General features: G+C 38.3%; 1 protein-coding gene across 1 annotated transcript in view; it reads left to right on the plus strand.

Annotated features, from left to right (window-relative positions):
• The window catches only part of PKD2L2 (polycystic kidney disease 2-like 2), a 109,112-nt gene that overhangs the window by 4,771 nt on the left and 84,043 nt on the right, over nt 1–20,298 (plus strand). Inside the window, exons 3-5 of the mRNA XM_006899500.1 lie at nt 1,183–1,316; nt 2,727–2,983; nt 9,786–10,007. Of these exons, the coding sequence (XP_006899562.1) occupies nt 1,183–1,316; nt 2,727–2,983; nt 9,786–10,007 (613 nt within the window). The remainder of the gene's footprint in view (nt 1–1,182; nt 1,317–2,726; nt 2,984–9,785; nt 10,008–20,298) is intronic.

Consider the following 20,298-nt stretch of genomic DNA (forward strand, 5'->3'; position numbering starts at 1 on the left):
GGGAGGGCTGGGCGGGGAGAGAAGTGCAGCAATGAATGAATGGAAATCCAAATTCTCTGTAAATGCTCATTAAAATTACTTTAAAAAAAGACAAATACATCATGCTGTGAAAAGTGGAGGGTTAACAAAGGAGAAGCAGACCTTCAACAAGGAGGATTGATAAAAATGACTGCAACAGTGGGCTCGAGCATGGTAGAGATGGGGAAAATAGTGCCAGTTGTGGACAAGATTTCAGTGCGTTGTTCATAGGGTCTCTGAGTTAGAGTCCACTTGAGGGCATTTAACAACAGTCTGGTGTTTTAAAATGTCATTATAAAAATAATGCATACGTGTTACAAAATATTTGGAAGATGGAAAAATAAGTGAGAGGATCATTTATAATTTCAGTATTCACAGAAATTAAAGCAAACACTTTGTCATTAGAATTTAGTATTATGTGGTTATTAAGTATCCCAAGATGATATATGGTATTATATAATGAGATAATGCTAAACATACATGAGTTTTAAGGACTGAAGGATTTCTGGCAATAAATAAGGTATAATATTGAACCTATAACTCTCTAAGCCCTAACCCACAGTACTCTTCAGAAAAAGAGAAAGAAAGAACACTGGTTTGTTATTCCTAAAATGAGACTTAAGGAACCTTGATCTTGTAGTGTATTTTATGTTAGTCTGCTAGTCAAAAGTTTGGTGATTTTAATCCACCAACCACTCCAGAAGCCAACTGTAGAATAATTATGCATCAAAATCAACTTAAAGCCAATGGTTTGGGTGGATTTATAATGAGACTTATACCTTTCTGAATTTAAAATCCATAGCTTAACCACTTACTGAATTATATTGTCTGCTATCAATGTAGTAAAAATAGATTGTTTCAGAATAATATTTATATAATGTAATCTTATTTTTAAAATAGCACTTTATAAATGGATAAGCATAAAGAAAAATCTGGAAGAATATATTCAAAGCTAAACTCTAGGGAGAGTTTACAGGAAACTTCTCACTTTGTATATTTTTTTACCTATAAAAATATTATGTTTAAAAAATATTATGTTTATAATTAGAAAAAATAAAATTGGCTTTAAAACCTAATAAGGAGAAAATTGTGAGTACATTTATAACCTTGACAAACTGAGTTTTTAAAACCTAAATTTTTTAAATAAAAAATTCTTTTCCTTAGTGACTTTTGGGATGGTAAACCCACACATGTATTACTTAAACAAAGTTATATCATCTCTATTTTTGGATACTTCTGTGCCTGGTGATGAACGAACCAACTTTAAGTCTATTCACAGAATAACTGAGTTTTGGAAGGTAAAGTATGACTGTTGATGATGTAGCTAAAATTCAGTATCCATAAACAAATCCTTGGCAAATGATAGGCAATAAATTTTTGTTGAAGGAATGAGCAGAATTCTCTTTTTAAACTTGAGAAAATCAACTAACCAGTGTTTATTGAGAGCTTCTGCTCTCAGTGTGGTAGGAGTTTTTATAACGTGAAAAAATGGATTAAAAACATACTTTTCATTTGGAAAATAGGAGAGTTGGGGTTTTTTTGTGAGATTTAGGTCTAAATTAAATCTGCAATTGTATATAATAAAAATTACTCTTAAATATTTACTATGTTATCCATAAAGTATATGTCATTTTTACTTTTGTGTGTAATTCTGTATTTTGTATATGAGTATGCATGTATATTATATTAATGTACAGTATATAATAGAGTTGTTGTTGTGTACCATCAAGTCAGAACCGACCCATAGTTGGCCCTCTGGCAGGTTTTCAGAGGCAGTTTAATCACACAGGAGGAGATTGCTCATCTTTCTCCCATGGAGCAGCTGGTGGATTCGAACCGTGTGCCTTTGAGACTGCAGCACAGTTTCCTACCACTAGGCCCCTGGAGCTCCCTATAATGTGTATAATGGAGTGCCCATAAAAAATATAATTTTGTAGTATTTTTCCTTTTTTATTATTATTAATTTTAATGAAAACTTACAGACACTTCGGATTTCCATTCATTCATTGTTGCACTTTTCTCCCTGCCCACCCCTTCTCCCCACCCCAGTACACACTTCTCTTTTAAAAGTAAAGGAAACATTTTTTTTCGTTGTTTTCCAGTCCCTCCCCCAGGTCCACTTGACTGTGCAGCCTTTGTTCTTGACTCCTGTCATGACAATAATACCTAATCACATATCCCTTTTAAACAGTTTTCTCCCTCATCTGTTTCAATGCAGTATACTATTTATGCAAGATATTATTTATCCCATCTTTCTCAGTCTCCTCCCAACCCTGATGTCTGTCCTGTTTTACAACAGTGGCACTATGCAGTATTTGTCCTTTTGTGACTGAGATATTTCACTCAGAATAATGTCTTCCAGGGTTACCCATTTTGAATAGTATTTCATGAGTCCAAGGGTAAGCCCACTGGTGGAAATTTTGTAGTATTTTTAAGAACAATATAAAATTGCTCCTTCAGTATTGAAGCAGAGGAGATTTTTTTTGGTTTACACGCAACATAGCAAGATGGTCCAGTTATGAGGAAAGAACAGTTAGTTAAGGGAACACCAAATTAATATACCCCATGTTATAAACAGTGGGGAAATCTCATTTTTGCTTTAATCCCCAAAATCCCTGGGTTTTGTACTCTTGTAGATAGAATTTTGAGTACAGATTAAGTTGACATGAAAATACTTTTTCTTGTGACATTTATCTTTCTACATATAGTTTATGGAAGGACCCCTTTTGGAAGGTCTATACTGGGACTCCTGGTATAATAACAAAAAGCTGTATGATTTAAAGAACAGCAGCCGCATCTACTATGAGAACATTCTTCTAGGAGTCCCAAGAGTCCGTCAGCTGAAAGTTCGCAACAACACATGCAAGGTCTATTCATCTTTTCAGTCTTTAATTAGTGAATGTTATGACAAGTATTCTTCTGAAAAGGAAGACAAGTCTGATTTTGGCCTTAAAAGTGAATCTGAGTAAGTAGTATAAAAATTATAACTCTTTCTTGCAGCTTACCCTATATATTAATAAAATTGTGAAAATATGTGAATTTTCCAACAAATATCAGTAGGGGTTTGCCTACTAGGGAGATGTTTGAAACTATTACCAAAGAAAAACTTATAGGCAGAAACATGTAGAAAAGGAAGGTAAAAATTTACTTTCAAGAGTGAAAGGAGTTTATAAAGACTGCTTTGCCAAATTATTTTGCCAGAGTTTTTAAAAGGGAAATAAATGCCATTCCAGGTTTATCCACTTGACTTCAATCTGTTCTTGATGAAAAACAGCTTTCTTACACATTCATAAAGATCATGCAATATTTTCATATATCATTGTGGTAACAGCAGGAGAAAAAATATATTTGCTAGAGAGTCTAGCTTTATGGAAAACATTTAAGATTCCTTATGCTTTGAGTACTAGAATCAGTAAAAGTAACTGTTGTTTGTTTACCACAGGATGTACATTGAGTTGGATTTGTTTTTGATTTAGTTTATTTTTCCCTGATTCTGGTATAAACAGTGTTCGGTCATATTAAATGCAGAACCAAATATCTCATCATCTTTCTATAAAAGTAAAATAATTAATTAATTTTTTAAAAAGTATAATAATTGGGCCCACCACCGGTTCTGGTATATTCCATCAAGCACATCACAGATTTCTCTTGGGATCCCCAAATATTTTTGGATTGTTCTGCCACATTCTTCCTCTCTCACACTGGTTTACTTCAGTGATTTCATCTATTCCTGCAACCCTCAAAAGGATAACTATGGTATGTAGGCAACCCATTGTGATTGAGGCCAACTCAAAAATAGAATCAGGGCTGTTACATCATATTGATAATGTGGAAGCTCAAGTCACTGGCATCACTACCCTTTGATACATAAACTGCTGGTTATCAATGCTGTTAACTCATTTTGCTTTTAGAATCCTATGAAAATCATGGAAGAGAACATAATTTTTTTGAACATTTCTGTTAATGTGATATAAATTACTTAGAGTTCCTCTTCTAGTTCTTCTGGACTCAAGAGTTATGGAAGTTGAGAGTAGTTTAAATAGTCCATTGATACTATTGACTTTTATTTTCTTTAACTTTTCTTTGATTTACTTTATGTCTTTGATTTTCTTCACATTTCTTTGCTCCAGACAGGAACAAATAGTTGCACTTTAGATTGCTCCTCACAAGATTTTAAGTTCCCAGTCACTACTTACCAAAGTAGCATGTGAAACATTGCCTTTGTGAACTGTATTATGCCATTTGACCTTGGTATGCCCCTGAGACTGTGGTCCTAAGATCCCTCAGGATATTTTGTTATAGTTAAGAGGTTTCTATGACATTACTCCCTGCTGACTCTAATACCTACGAAGATAGTTTTAGCACATAGAAATAATCATAGAAATGTTATTGTGGTTCTTGAGTTGACTGTGACTCATGGTTGACCCTGTGCGCAGTAGACCTGAATCCTGCTCTATCCTGAGACAATCTCACTGTCTCTGACACACCCACCTTCATTAACCCAATTACTTTGTCAGTCTGTCTCATCCCAGGGTCTTCCTCTCCTTTGCTGTCCCTCTATCCTTCCAAGCATGATGTCCTTCATGTCTCTCATGGCAATATGCCCAAAGTATGTGAGACAAAGCTTCAAAAACCTTCCCTCCAAGGAGCAACTTGGTTTCACCCTGTCCAGGACAAACCTGCTTATTCTTTTGGCAGTCCATAGTATGTTCAGTACTACTCCGTCACCAAAACTCAAGGGCATCAATTTTTCTTCTGTCATCCTTAGTCACTGTCCAGCTCTCTGATGCATAGCAAGCAATTGTGAAGACCATGGCCTGGATCAGGCACACCTTAGTCTCTAGACTGATATTGTCACTCTATCACTCTGGAGAGGTCCCTGAAAGCACATTTTGCTAATGCAGTTAGTCTTTTGATTTCCTTACTACTGGTACCAAGAGTGTTGATTGTAGAACCAAGCAAGCTGAAATTGTTGACAATCTCAACTTCTCCATCTATCTTGGTGCTGCAGATTGGCCCAGTGGTGAGAATTTTCATTTTCTTGATGTTGAGCTTCAAACCATATTGAAGATTAAAATCCTTGACCTTCTGCAGCAAATGCTTCAGTCCCTCCTCAGTTTCATCAAGCAAGGTTGTGGCATCTATATAACCCCAATCCTAAGGCCATATTCCTCATAAAACCCAGCCACCTGAATGATCTCTTCTGCATATAGATTGAAAAGGTATAGAGAGAGAATGCATCCCTGATGCACTCCTTTCCTGATTTTGAACCATGCAGTGTTTCCTTGCTCTGTTCTGATGACTGCTTCTTGTTTCAAGCATAATTTCACAAGAGCACAATCAGATGTTCTAGGATTCCCATTCTTCTCAAGGTCAGCCACATTTCATTGTGATCCACACAGTCAAATGCCTTTGCATAATCAATGAAACACAGATAGACATTCCTCTAGTATTCTCTTCTTTCAGCCAAGCTCCATCTGACATTGGGTATCTGACAAACCTGTGCGTGAGTATGTGTGTAATCTCTTTCATATGCCCATATCTGCTACTTTTATCTGTCTGCCTGTGCATCCACTTGTAGATTAAGATTTTTTTTATTAATGATTTGGTGGTGTGTATGTAATAGTTCATTGTCTTTTTGCAGCTGTGTCTTCCTTTTCATTAGTGATAGTATACTAATCTTCTCTCTTTACATACCCTCCCTTCACCTAACTTATTATGAGTCATCTAATCAGAAAATTTTCTTTCCTCTCACCTTTTCTTCCCCTTCCATCACTGGTAAAACTATCAAACAGTGTATTGTTCTGCTTGGATGCTTTTCCTTAACTTTTTTTTTAAGTAATAGTGAACTTGTACCATATTTGTCCTTTTGTATCTTATTTTAGTCAGCATCATTTCTGCCAGGTTAATTGATATTACACAACATTTTGAGAATTCTTTGTTACTCTTTGATATCAGATATCTTCTCAATGGTCTCTAAATTTGGGGTAGATATCATACATTGGCTCTAATGAATTTGTTTTCATTTTCATAAGTTTCAATTTGAACTCTACATGTAAGCAGTTGATGATATGTTCAGCTGTGAGGCTTTTTCTGACTGATGATATTGAGCTTCTCCATCATTTATTTGTACAGTAGCTTGATTCCAGCATGTTCAGATTAATGAGCTATACATGCATATTTCTGCTCATATTCTCTTTTCTTTTTCTTTCTTCCCCCCCCCCCCCCGTGTACTGTCAAATCAGACCTGACTGGCACAGGAGGAGATTGCCCCTCCTTCTCCAATCGAGCATGTGGTGGATCCGAACCGTGCCTTCAGGACTTCAGCACAGCATCTTGCCACTAGGCTACCAGAGCTCACTCTCTGCTCATATTCTTGAAGAGTTCTTACAATGAATAAGTAATTTGTCTTGAAAAATTCTACCATGCAATCTCCTGCGTTGTTTCTATTACCAAGGTCATACTTACCAGCTATTCTTATTTATCTCCTAATTTCCTATTTCAATCACCAGTAATTTTTATCAATGTATTTTGATAGAATTTTTGATCCATTTCTGACTCCAGACATTGGCAAATAGGTTAATTTCTTCATATTCAGCATTAGTGATTTGTGTATAAATTTGAATAACAGGCCTCCTAATTATTCCACTGGGACATCAGCTTATTGGTCTAGGTATAGATTTCACATGAACACAATTAAGTGTTCTGGGACTCCAGTTCTTTTCAATGTTAGCCATAAATTGTTGTGATCCACACAGTCAAATGCCTTGTATAGTCAGTAAAACACAGACATCCTTCTTTATTCTATGCTTTCCACCTTTTCCAAACTACTTCTTGGACTATGTACAGGTTTTGAATGAACACAATTAAGTGTCTTGAATTCTCATTCTTCTCAGTGTTATCCATAATTTCTTATGTTCTATACAGTCAAATGCCTTTGAATAGTCAATAAAACACAAGTAAGCATCTTTTTAGTGTTCTCTGCTTTCAGCCAAGACCTATCTAACATCAGCAATGAAATCTCTCATTCTACAGCCTCTTCTGAATCTAGTTTGGATTTATAGCAGTTCCCTGTCAATATACTACTCCCACTGTTTTTAAAATAATCTTCAGCATAATTTTACTTAGTTATGATATTTGTAATATTTGATAATTTCCACTTACTTTAAAAAAAATAAGAGCAATGTGTTTCTCTTCCAGTCAGTTGGCCACATCTTCCAAATTTGTTAGCACAGACTAGTGAGCACATCCATGGCTGCATCTGTTTGCTGAAAAACAGTAATTGGTATTCCATAAGTTCCTGGAACTTTATTATTTGTCAATGGCTTCAGTAAAACTTGAACTTCTTTTTTTCAGTGTGACTGTTTCTTGATCATAGGCTATTTCCTGAAACAGTTTGGTGGTAAGTTATACTTTTTGACATAGTGTCTCTTGTATTCCTTCCATCTTCTTTTGATGCTCCCACCATCATTCAAGTTTTTTCCCATAGAATCCTCAAGTTTGAATTTGTTCTTCAGTTCTGCCAGCTTGAGATATATCAAGCGTGTTTTGGTTTTCTTACTCCAGGTCTTTGTACATTTCCTTACAATAGTTTGCTTTGTCTCCTTGTGTTGCCCTTTGAAACCTGAACAGCTCTCTGCATCATTTTTCCCCCTTTGGTTTGGCTTATCTATACCAAAGGGAAAGTTTCAGAGTCTTTGAACACTGTTTGTGTAATGGTATGTTATTTTCTTGATGGATAATGTGCTTCAAGTCCTTTCACAGCTTATGTGGTCTTCAATCATTAGTATTCAGTGTATCAAAACTGTTCTTGAGATGGTTTTAAAATTCAAGTGGGATAAACTCATGCTTTTATATTGGCTTTCATGGACTAGTTTTCATTTTCTTCAGTCAGTATGAACTTGCATATGAGTAATTGATGACTTGTTTCATAGTAAGCTCCTTCCTTTGTTCTGATTGTGAATATTGAGATTTTCCGCTCTCTTTTTCCACATATTTGGTGAGTCTCCTTCTTATGTATTTCATATGGTAAGGTATATATGTGTAGTCACCATTTAGGTTTTTAAAAGTATCTGTAATAAAAAAAAATCATTGATTATACAACATTGTATCATACTACCTCCAGCATCATTTATGTCACCAATGCCCTATTTTCCCACTGATGATCATTATTTGTTTCCAATTTTTGCATTCCAATCACCAGTTATTTTTTAATGTATCTTGGTTACATGTTCAATAAACTTAAGACTGCAGAAGTCAGTATAAATCAATTTCTTTTTTTTACTTTAGTGGTTGGTGTGTGTATTTGAATAATAACTCTACTAACAGTTCTTCCTTGTAAGTGTGTATATAGATGGTGCCTTATCAGGCTAGATCATAAAATGTTCTTTTTTATGATGAATATGTCACTATTCCTCTTCAGTTTGTCATTCCCATCATAGTAAATCATATGATTGGCTCATTCAAAATGGCAAACACAAGTACATCTCTGCTTACTAATGCCTGGGAGACGGATCTTTATGCATTCCATTTTGTTTTCTTTATAGTTTCCAATTTTCCTAGATTTGTACTTTATATATTCCATCTTTCAATTGTTAATGGATGTTTGCACCTATTCCTCCTCATTTTTTGAAAAAATTTATATTTGCATACAAAAATTTATATACATTGTGTTTCAACATATACATGTGTTTCACACATTCCTTTATTCACATTGTATTTCATATGCTCATTCCTATAATTTTGCATTTATAAAATTAACCACCATTAATCTATGCTCACTCTTACCCCATCTATGTAGATCTTCACTGAATCTTTCCTAATTCCTTCATCCCTTCCACCCACCCACCAAACTCTGCAACCTCGTGATTTCCTCCCCTCCCCAACCTGCCCTCACGTCCTTCTCTTCCCTTGTTGGACACTCATACACAGCTCACTAGTTATCCTTTTATTTTTACAATAATGGTCTTATGCAGTATTTGTCCTTAATGAAGCTGAATTAGTTCATAAAGTATAATGTTCTCTAACCTCTCCTATGTTATATAGTATTTTACAAAATTGTAGCTCCTGAGTGATGCATAGTATTCCATTGTGTGAATGTATTTCAATTTCTTAATCCATTCATTTGTTGATGGAAATCTGTGCTGTTTCCATGTTCTTACTCTTGTAAATAGTACTGCTATGAACATCAGTATACAAATCTCGATTTGTGTTTCAATTCTATTTTCCTACACCAGCAAATGAAGGTACTTCATTAAGTAAAAGCTTTACTCTAGCCATATCATTAAGGTAGACTCTACTTTAAAAAGGCAGCTCATCCCTAGATGGATTTTTATTGCCTTCCAACCAAAGGAGCTCATCTCCTGGCACTACACAGAGCAGTGTTCCAATGTTGCTCATAGGCTTTTCCATCATTTATTATTCCCAAGTAGACAATTATCCTACTTCTTACTCTGTCTTTATCTGATAGCTCTGCTGAAATCTGTGCATCATGGGTGACCCTGCTGGTATTTTAAATATCAGTGGAATAACACTTAACATCTCATAACACCTAGTGAAATGTGTTGATCATAAGAAGCATAAAGAAATTAAAATCTTTTAAATCTTAATTTAATCTTTTATCTTAGTCCTTAAGATTTGCTTTAAAATTATTATAATTGATTAAATAGTTGTAAATTTTTAAAAACAACTTTTGAAATAAAGGTTAGTTTTAGATTCTTAAAATACTTCTCAATCAGACTTTACCTCCTTGTTATTATGTTTAACAGATGGAAATACGCTACTTCTAAATATAGAATCCCCTGGCACTGGGGGTTTGTTGGTGTGTACGGAAATGGGGGCTATATTTTAACTCTGTCAAAATCAAAACAAACAACAAAAGACAAGTTCATTGACCTTCGGCTGAACAGCTGGATCACAAGAGCTACAAGAGTTGTTTTTATTGATTTTTCTTTATACAATGCTAATGTAAATCTGTTTTGCATCATCAGGTAAGTGACTCAGAACTTCTTTATTAATGTGATTAGTTGCTGATAAGTTCATGCCAACTCATAGTGATCTCATGAGTGCTGGAAGAGAATTGTGCTCAGTGAGTTTTCAGTGGATGGATTTTTGGAAGTAGATCACAAGGCTCTTCTTCCCAGCTACCTCCAATTTAACTCAGATAGATCTCCATATGAACTCAGATCTCCAGAATTTCTATTAATAGCTAAACATGTTAACTATTTGCAACCACTCAGGGACTTCTTTTATTAGTGTTTTCATTGATTGTTTGGACTGGTCCTTGGAGAAGGACATCACGCTTGAAATGGTGTAAGGGACAGCACAGGAGAGGAAGAGCCCAGATGAGATGGATTGATCCAGTAACTGAGGCAATGGGATTAGGTGTGTCGGAGTCAGTGAGACTGGCTCAGGATAGGCAGGCGTCAGAGCTGTTGTACATAGGGTTGCTATGAAGCGCAGGTGACTTGATGATACATAACAACAACATTGTTTGTTCTGCTAAGACTATAAGAAGTCTCAGACCAATAGAGTGAGTGTGTGTGTGTGTGTGTGTGTGTGTGTGTGTGTGTGTGTAAGTACATAATTTCTAACATTAATACCTCCATCCATGGTGCAGTTCCCCAATTCCTTTATGGCCTTTGGGTTTGGTGATTCACTAAAACATCCTACAGAGACTCAGACCCTACAGGAGAATGACTCATGTGACTGTAACTATGCAAGCTGGTTTTTGCAGAAACTGGTGACCAATGAGCCAAGTTGGATGCTTAGTCCATCTTATATGATTTCTCAGTCCAAACATCTTCTCATCCTCCAGCAAGCGTGGGCTAACTTAACACAATTTCCTTGCCGCTCTTGTCTTGGTGTTTTCACAAACACTCACAATGCAGAAAGCACTCTCTTATATTGACCTCTCTTAACACCAGCAGTCAGGAAATCAAAAGACAAATTGCATTGGGAAAAATCTGCTGTCAGGGATCTCTCCAGATTGCTGAAAAGCGACAATGTCAGTCTAGAGACTAAGGTGCACCTAAGCCAGGCCATGGTCTTTGCAATTACTTATTATGCTTCAGAAAGCTGGTCAAAGACTAAGGATGATAGAAGAAGAATCAATGCCTTTGAGTTGTGGTGCTAGAGAAGAGTCTTGAACATACCATGGACTGCCAAGAAAATGCATAAAGTCTGTCTTGGAGAGGGTGAAACCAAGTCTTTCCTTGGAGGCTAGGGTTTTGAAACTCCATTTCATATACTTTGGGCATGTGGCCAGGAGAGACCAGTCCTTGGAGAAGGACATCATACTTGTAAGGGTGGAGGGACAATCAGTATAGGAGAGGAAGATGCCGGATGAGATGGATTGACAGCAACTGGGGCAGTGGCGGTTGGTGTGTCAGAAGTAGTGAGACCGGCTCAGGGCAGGGAAGGGTTCAGAGCTGCTGCACATGGGATCACTATGGGTCACAGGCAACTTGATGGTGCATGTAACAACTACAACATATTGATCTCACAGCTGCTGATTTGCAAGACTCTGTGTATGCAGTTATGGTAGCTGGAGATCATCCCCGCATCCAGGTCTAGAAAAGCCAATTACCAAGGTTTCTGACACCTCACACCATCACCTGGCTTTTCTATCCATTATATCTCATTATCTGAAGGATCAGCCTTCTGCTTACCATCGCCTATATTCATAGAAGTATGTAAACCAGCTACTTCACTTATTTTATCTTAATCCCCTCATTTTGGATAGTTTCTGCTTTGCCCAATGCTGTCAAACCAGTACTCTGAGGAAACAAGCATGTCTTTTTCTCTGAAGAGTCTTCTATTACAATTGAATCTGCATCCGCATCTATAAACAAGTACCTCTTCTTCTGGTTGGGTTCTACTGCACATCCCCAGCCATCCGTGGCTAGGTCCAAATGGGCATCAGCTTCAAACTCAGGAGTCCATACTTTTCCTGTGTTCCAGACCAGCTGGTCCTTTTACTCAAACGTATCCCCACATGAGTTAAATTAACACATCAAGGGTCCTCAGAACTTCCTGCTCCACAAAACAGCAACCCTTCTTCACTTATCCTTTCATCATGCTAGATGGACAGTGCTGAAGGAATATGTCCAAACTCAGCCTGTCTTTGCATTACTGTGTGTCTCACACTTCCACTCGTCAAGTGCTACCTTGCTCAGTTTCATCAAGAAAGTATTTTTTTTACTTGTGTTCTTTCACATGTAACTCTCTTCAAAGTGCTGGCTGGAGCTTAATCTTTCTTAGACTAAGTTCAGTATCAAATTTTACTACTATAAACATTCTTTTGGGATAATTTCCCCTTTTTGAATACCCAATTAATATACAACTGACTTACATTCTTCTTCTAAATTACTTATTATAAAATCCCAAAAACCTTACTCATTTTTATAATATATCTTAACATTGAAACATAGAAGAAACATTATTATCCATCAAATATATCCAAATTTCCTCTTAAACAATTGTTACCTTGGCTTCACTTTTCTCATCTCTGGCATTTAGCTAAAGAAAGATATTCCCTTGCTCTGCGTCTCTTCTGGGGTATTAACGTGATGTTATATTTCTCTGGATGCATGACTCATTTATTCATTCATTTACTGTTGGCTATTATTTCTCCTTCCTCCTATTTATAATTTCTTTTTATTCATATTTTTCCCTCTTGGAAAGGGACATCAGTGTCAGGTGCTTTGACAGCCAAAATTACAGATAACAAAACCAGTCTGGTAAGTTCTTCGCCTTTAGTCCATTCCCATTCATGTTGAATGGAGTTACAAAGGTACACCACCAGTGGGCTGTCTCGGCTGTTAGGCAGGGCAGTAGTAGTCGCTGTCAACCTTCTTTTGCAAAATGAGGTGGAGGTACAGGCATCTCTACTTTTCAACGTGGGATGAAGGAATTTTCACATGCAAGTTTAATGGTATAGTAGTTTACTCAGGAGTCACTCCTGCTTCTGGCACTCTTAGCTGTATCCCTAGTCCTTGGACTGCAGCTTCTGGTAAGGAGAAAACAATTCAAGTGATGTGGGAGAAAATGTATAGTAGCACCAACATCTTCTCTTAGTCCTTCTCCTGATGTACCTGAGAAATGTAGAAATCTGTCTAGTGGCAAATCCCCTTTGGCTCCTCTAGTATTGAGTGTGAGCACACACTCTAGAAAGGCGTGTGAGCCAGTCCTGCATACCCTTACCACCCCACCCCATTTTAGATAACAAATGTTTTGACTACCCAGTCCAATTCTCTATCTTACCATTGTGTGGAAACTACAGAACAATATCATTGATTTCACATGCAAGCAATATTCTACTGAAGATTATCCAAAAGCGACTGGAACAGTACATCAGCAGAGGACTACCAGAAGTCCAGGCTGGGTTTAGAAGGGGTCGTGGTACTAGGGATATTGTAGCTGATGTCAGATGGATCTTAGCTGAAAGCAGAGAATACCAGAAGAATGTCTTATCTGTGTTTCATTGATTATGCAAAGGCATTTGACTGTGTGGCTCATAACAAACTGTGGCTGACTCTGAGAAGAATGGGAATCCCAGAACATTTAATCGTGCTAATGCGAAACCTATACTTGGACCAAGAGGCAGTCGTCAGAACAGAGCAGGGCAACACTGCATGGTTCAAAATTGGGAAGGGTGTACGCCAGGGATGTGTCCTATCTCCATACCTTTTCAACCTGTATGCAGAGCGGATTATCCAAGAGGTTGGGCTCTATGAGAAGAAGAAGCGTGGCGTCTGGAAAATCTGTTAACAATCTGCATTATGCAGATGACACAACCCTACTCGCTGAAACTGAGGAGGACCTCATGCACTTACTGCAGAGGGTCAAGGACTGCAGCCTTCAGTATGGACTGAGGCTCAATGTCAAGAAGACAAAGATTCTCACCACTGGACCAATCGGTAGCATTAGGATGGATGGCGAAGAGATTGAGATTGTTCACAGCTTCAGTTTGCTCGGCTCCATGGTCAACACTCTTGGCACCAACAGCCAGGAAATAAAAAAAAGTATTACGATGGGAAAGTCTGCTGTTAGGGACCTCTCTAAAGTACTCAAGAGCAACAGTGTCTCTCTGGAGACTAAGGTGCGCCTGATACAGGCCATGGTTTTTGCAATCACTTGTTATGCATCAGAGAGTTGGACAATGACTAGGGAGGATAGAAGGAGAATTGACGCCTTTGAGCTGTGGTGCTGGAGAAGAGTATTGAATGTTCCATGGACTGCCAAGAAAACAAACAGATTCATCCTAGAGAGGGTTAAGCCAAGCAACTTCTTGGAGGCAAGGATTCTGGGGCTTCGTCTGACATACTTTGGACATGTTGTAAGGAGAGACAGGTCCTTGGAGAAGGACATCATGCTTGGTAGGGAAGAGGGACAGCGCAGGAGGGGAGGACCCTCTATGAAGTGGATTGATTCAGTGACTGGGGTAATCAGGATGGGAGTGTCAGGCAATGCGATTGGCACAGGATAGAGCAGGGTTTAGGGCTGTTGTCCATAGGGTCGCTATGAGTCGCAAACGACTCGACGGCACATAACAACAACAGCAACAACCATTACTCAGAGGATGGTAGGCAACATGATATGTCCATTAATATGATGTTTCTTGGCCCTTTGCCGCACTCTGTAGGCTGTAAAACATGTTACTTGGTCTCGGAAAATAACTTGGTGGCCCACATTGGTACAGTATCTTTTGTTCCAGTCTTTTAATGGTATTTTTGGAATTTGCCTCAGTTACAGGATATGCAAAGCCTAGTCTGGAGTAAGTATCTATTCTTGTAAGGACTCATTTTAAGTCATCTGGTGCTATTGGTCCTATGTAATTGACTTGCCAATTATATGCAGGGCCTATCCCCTGGAAATCTGTCCCATAGCCATCTGTAATCTCTTTCTCTCTTGCTGGCAAGTAGAGCAACATTTATAGGCATTTTGTGCCTCATAGGGAAGAAGAGGAATTGGTTTAGCCCATCCCTGCATTGCTGCCACACTCCTATTCATTTCATGGACCCAGTTGGCCACCTCAAAGGAGTGCACCAACTTGTCCCTTCTTGCTGATTCCAGTCACCCACTCTGATTCTGCCAAAGGATTCTTTTGACAGGCATAGGTCCATCTAACTCTGTGAGCCCCCTAAATTCCCAGAGTGCTTTCCATAGGTCCATGCCTCATGCTAGTGTCCCTTTAAGACTACAATTTTCCATGAACTGTTTGCCCGACCATATGGCTAAGTGTTTAGCCACTGTTCATGAATCATTACAAAGCCAAACTCACCATTGCCCAGTCTCACAGTCACTGGTAGAAAGACAGCATAGAGTTCAGCCCATTGTATAGATCTGTTCTTGCCTTCTTTAATCAAGGTCTTGTCATCTACTAGTCTTAACATGATGGCTTTCTACATCAAATGTTGTCCACATACCCTGGAACTGCCATCTGTGAACCAAGCAGCCCTTTGTTGATCAGCAGGATATTGTTCACAGGACACTGTCCATGTGGCAGAAGGCTCTGGCAGCTTCTCTGGAGGTTCCAGGGTAGGACCAATGGGAAAAGAGGCTACCTGTTCATGGATATGGTGGTTAGTGTCCTGCATTCCCCTAGTAGCTTGTCCTGGGAGGAACTATTTCCATTTTATCACAGAACTCTTTTGGGACCCACCTGCTTTATTAGAGTTTTTCTCCAACATTACCAATGACATGATGGGTATTTCAGATCTCATAATAAGTCTATAATCTGTCATTGAAGCAGCCTGAACCAATGCCCAGTAATTGTCTTTCACATGGCAGATTCAGGAAACTTCCTGGTCCAGAATCCTAGCCTTCTCAGGTGTTTGCCATAAGCTCCAGTCTGCATAAGCACAGAGGGCAGATATCTCAAGAATCATATCTGAATGTGAGTCAGTAAGGTCTAGAGGGAAAGAGAGTGAGACTGCTTTCTGTATTTCAGCCATAGCCTGCTGTTGCTCAGGTATCCATTCAAATGCCGTTTTCTTTCAAATAACTTTATGGATGAGAGCTGAGCATATTCCAAGATGTGGGATTTGAGACCTCCAGAATCCAAATAGACCAATCAAACACTGACCCTCTTGTTTAATCTTAGGAATAAGTAGTGACAGCAGCTTTTTCTTGATTAGCTGTGAAATGTCACAGGTGACTCCTGCTCTGGTTATTCCCAAGCTTTTTCCTGTTTGGACAGGGCCCTGGATCTTTGCTAGGTTTACCAAATCATCCTTAGCCTGTTCTTCAGTATTTGATATTATCAGGATATAATCAATGTAATGTATAATTATACTGGGTATCTGGCCTAAGTCTAAGTCTTTTCTAACCAAGTTATGGTAGTAGGCTGGTGAATTCATGGAACACTGTAGTAAGACTGACAAAGTAAACTGATAGCCTTCTCATGTGAAAGCAAACTGTGGCTGGCTCTTTTCAGAGACTGGAATGGAAAAAAAAACATTTGCAAGGGGGCTCTGATGGCCTAGTGTGGTAAGAAGCTGTGCTGCAATCCCGAAGGCACACAGTTCGAGGCCACCAGCTTCTCTACAGGAGAAGGGAAGAGCAGTCTCCTCCCATACAATTAACTGTGTCTGAAAACCCACTGGAGGGTCAGCTATGGGTCATTTCCAACTCTATGGTACACAACAACAACAACAATCACTGAGTAACATTCTCCTTTGGTGTGGTGTATGTTCTGTACTGTTGATACCATAACTGGGACTTAAAGCGACACGTGGTACTACTTTATTTAGGCATCCATGGTCTTCACAATTACTTGCTATGCATCAGAGAGCAGGACAATGACTAAGGACGACAGAAGAAAATTCAGTATCATTGAGTTGTGCTCCTGGAGAAGAATCTTAAACATACTATGGACTGCCAAGAAAACACATAGATCTGTTTTGGAGAAGGTGAAACCAAGTGTCTGCTTGGAGGCTAGGATTTTGAAGCTCCATCTCATATTTTGGGCACATGGCCAGGAGGTACCAGTCCTTGGAGAAGGATATCATGCTTGGAAAGGTGGAAGGACAACACAGGAGAGGAAGACCCCAGATGAGATGAATTGGTACTGTAACTAGGGCAATGAGGGTAAGTGTATTGGAATCAGTGAATGAAACATAGATAGACATTCCTTTGGTACCCTTTACTTTCTGCCAAGATCCATCTGACATTGGTGATAATATCCCTAGTGTTTGTATTTCTGATAGTTCTCTGTTGATGTACCTTTCCAGTCATTTTTTAATAATCTTCAGCAAAGTCTTCTTGTGTATGATATTAGTGAAATTATTCTATAATTCTACACTCTGTCAGGTCACTTACTTTTTTTTGGGGGGGGGTCGGGGAGGTGGGAATATATATGGATCTTTTCCAGTCAATTGGCCAAGCCAGGTAGTTGTTCTCCAGATTTTTTGGCACAATCTGGTGAGCACATCCAGGGCTGCATCTGATTGTTGAACTATGTCAGTTGGTATTCCATCAATTCTTGGCACCTTATTTTTTGCCAAGACCTTCAGAGCAGCCTGTACTTCCTCCTTCACCACCACTATCTCCTGATCGTATATTTCATGAAATTCTTCTGTGTCAGCCAATTCTTTTTGATGTAGTGTCTCTGTGTACTCCTTCCACCTTCTTTTAATGCTTCCTGGATCATTCATTATTCTACCCATTATGGCTTGAGACTTGAATTTGTTCTTCATTTCCTTTAGCCTAAAAAATATTCGGCTAGTTCTGACTCCAGCTCCCTGCACACATCATTATAATACTTTTGCTTTGTCTTCCCAAGCTGTCCTTTGAAATCTTCTAATCAACTCCTTAACTTCTTGACTTCTTCCCTTTGCTTTGGCTTCTCAGCGCTCTAGTGCAATATTCAGAGTCTCTTCTGACATCTATTTTGGTCTTTTCTTTCCTCTGTCTTTGCAATGAGCTTTTACATTCTTCATGAATGATACTCTTGATAACCGCCCACAGCTCATCTGATCTTCATTCATTAGTGTTCAAGGCCTCAAGCCTGTTCCTGAGTTGATTTTTAAAGTCAAGTGGGATAGACTCAGGATCAAATTTTTATTACTGTAGATTTTGTTTTAACTTCTTTAGCTTTAATTTGAACTTGCATATGAGTAGTTAATGGTCTATTCTGCATTTAGCACCTGGACTAGTTTGTACTGCTGATATTGAACTTCTCCAAAAATTATTTCTTCCACAGATGTGATCTATCTGATTCCTGTGCATACCATCAGGTGAAACTCACGTGTATATCTTGCATTTATGTTTCTTAGAAAAGGTATTTGCAATGAATAAATCATTGATTGTGCAGAAGTCGATCATTCTCTCTCCAGCCTCTCTTCTGTCACCGAGGAAATTTTCCTCAGTTAGACATAATATCCATACCAATAATCTGTTCAAGAAAAGGAGGTGCAACTGCTTCATACAACATCTGTTTATATGTTCCAGTTCTCATCTCCAGACTTTAACTCGAGTCCTATTAATTGCTGCATTTCCATATGCTCCTAATACAACTTTTGGTTCCTTGAAGATTTTATCACTAGGTTTGATAATTACAGTATGCTGGTCTCCTGTGTCCAGGATCCCCAAGAATGTTTCTTCTCCACCCCCAGACCATTTTACTCACACATGTGCATATAGACTTAGGTCCCCTGCAGGAGGTTAGATCAAAAGACCCTGACTTTCCTGTCAATCCATACCTTGATCAACTAGTTGAGCTTCTGCTTCAAGTGATTCTGAGTGGGTTCCCTCTTCATTAATTACCTCATAATTAGGATGACTAGAACAGACTTGTTTAAGCTTTCTTGATGTTAGGGAGCCTTCATTGGTCCAGCCAACCTCCTGTAGTGCTGCCTAAGAACATTTGTCTCAACTCCATCAATGTCTGCTATATTCATCCCATTCCTGAGTAAACATCTAAAAATGCTTCATCATTGTCTCTTCTTGCTTACGTACAAATTACCCAGATATTTCATTGTATCTTTAAAGCCCATGATGGGAAATCTTTTTCAATAAAGCTGACACAGTTTCTTCACTTGTCTTGTTCTCCAGTAACAAAGCTAACTGAAAGTGCCAGGTTGGAGGAGCTCCTGTAATTACTGTCTCTGCTGTGGTCTCAGGAGGGAGCATATTCATTGGATTAATGTCCTGAGTGCCATAAAGCCATTCCAACATGCCTTACATATAGAACATCAACTTTTTCCTTCGGGGTGTTCCATTTTGCTGCTTAGATGAGGAGGGGGAAGTTTCCCTTGGAAATAAAACAAACTTAATCACATATTTAACCAACTCTATCAAGCTAGTCATCCCCTCTGAGTTAACCTATTGTGTGGCTATATCTTACAATGTTATTTGTAATTGTTGCATAGATAATTGTCGTTCTTGCATTAGCCCAAACAAGCTCCTGTATTTTGCAGTATTCAGAACTGCCCCAAATCTATCACTCTTACAATCCATTTTAATAATGATTCCTCAGGAAGCTGCCAATAATTATCTACAAACATGTATATCCTGTGCCATAACCCCTGGTTACAGTAGTTTCTTGAGCTTGCCTATCTGCCTCCTGGACTATTTTTTCTCTGTAACCATGTGTCAGAGACATATTTAAGTATTTCTGATTGTTTCCACCTGGTTGTTGGTTTTGTTTTGATTTGTTTTGTTTCCCAGTTGGAGCCTAAGATTAAGGGACGTAACTCTCTCTTGGTAGAATTTTGTTCAGTTTTCATTTCAGCCATCTCATTTGCTAAATTTTTTCCCTTATATGTATTGCCATACTGATATAAAAAAACAGAGAATTGTAAGTTTCACTCTTTCCTTATATTCTTGTATTTTTGCATGTATCTATTTGGCCAGCTTCTCAGAGGTTTGGTCCACAAACTTCATATCCGATAAATAAATTTTGCCTTCAGTAGCAGTTTACAACGTAGCTACATTATTCCATGGGTATCTTTATCCACCCAGAGTCCAAAGGTTTCTTAATATTTTAACCTCTTTTCTCCAAATACATGTTACAGAGCGCCTGGGCCTTTGTACCAAATCCCGCTCTCCTGACATCAATTGTTTTTATTATTTATTCTGCTAAGATTAATAACAGACTTTATAAGAAGTGTCAGGTCAATGTGATCCCATAGCCTTTGATGACTTGCAAAACTCTGTGTGCACAGTTAAGGTAGTTGGAGATCATTCCCCCAGTGTAGTCTAGGAAGGCTAATTATCAAGGCTTCTAATACCATAATTAGTATGTTGTTGTTGTTGTTGTTGTTGTTGTTATGTGCC

The sequence above is a fragment of the Elephantulus edwardii genome, unplaced genomic scaffold (genome assembly GCF_000299155.1).
Source record: "Elephantulus edwardii isolate Elephantulus edwardi_28Jun2011 unplaced genomic scaffold, EleEdw1.0 scaffold00259, whole genome shotgun sequence".
NCBI lineage: Eukaryota > Metazoa > Chordata > Mammalia > Macroscelidea > Macroscelididae > Elephantulus > Elephantulus edwardii.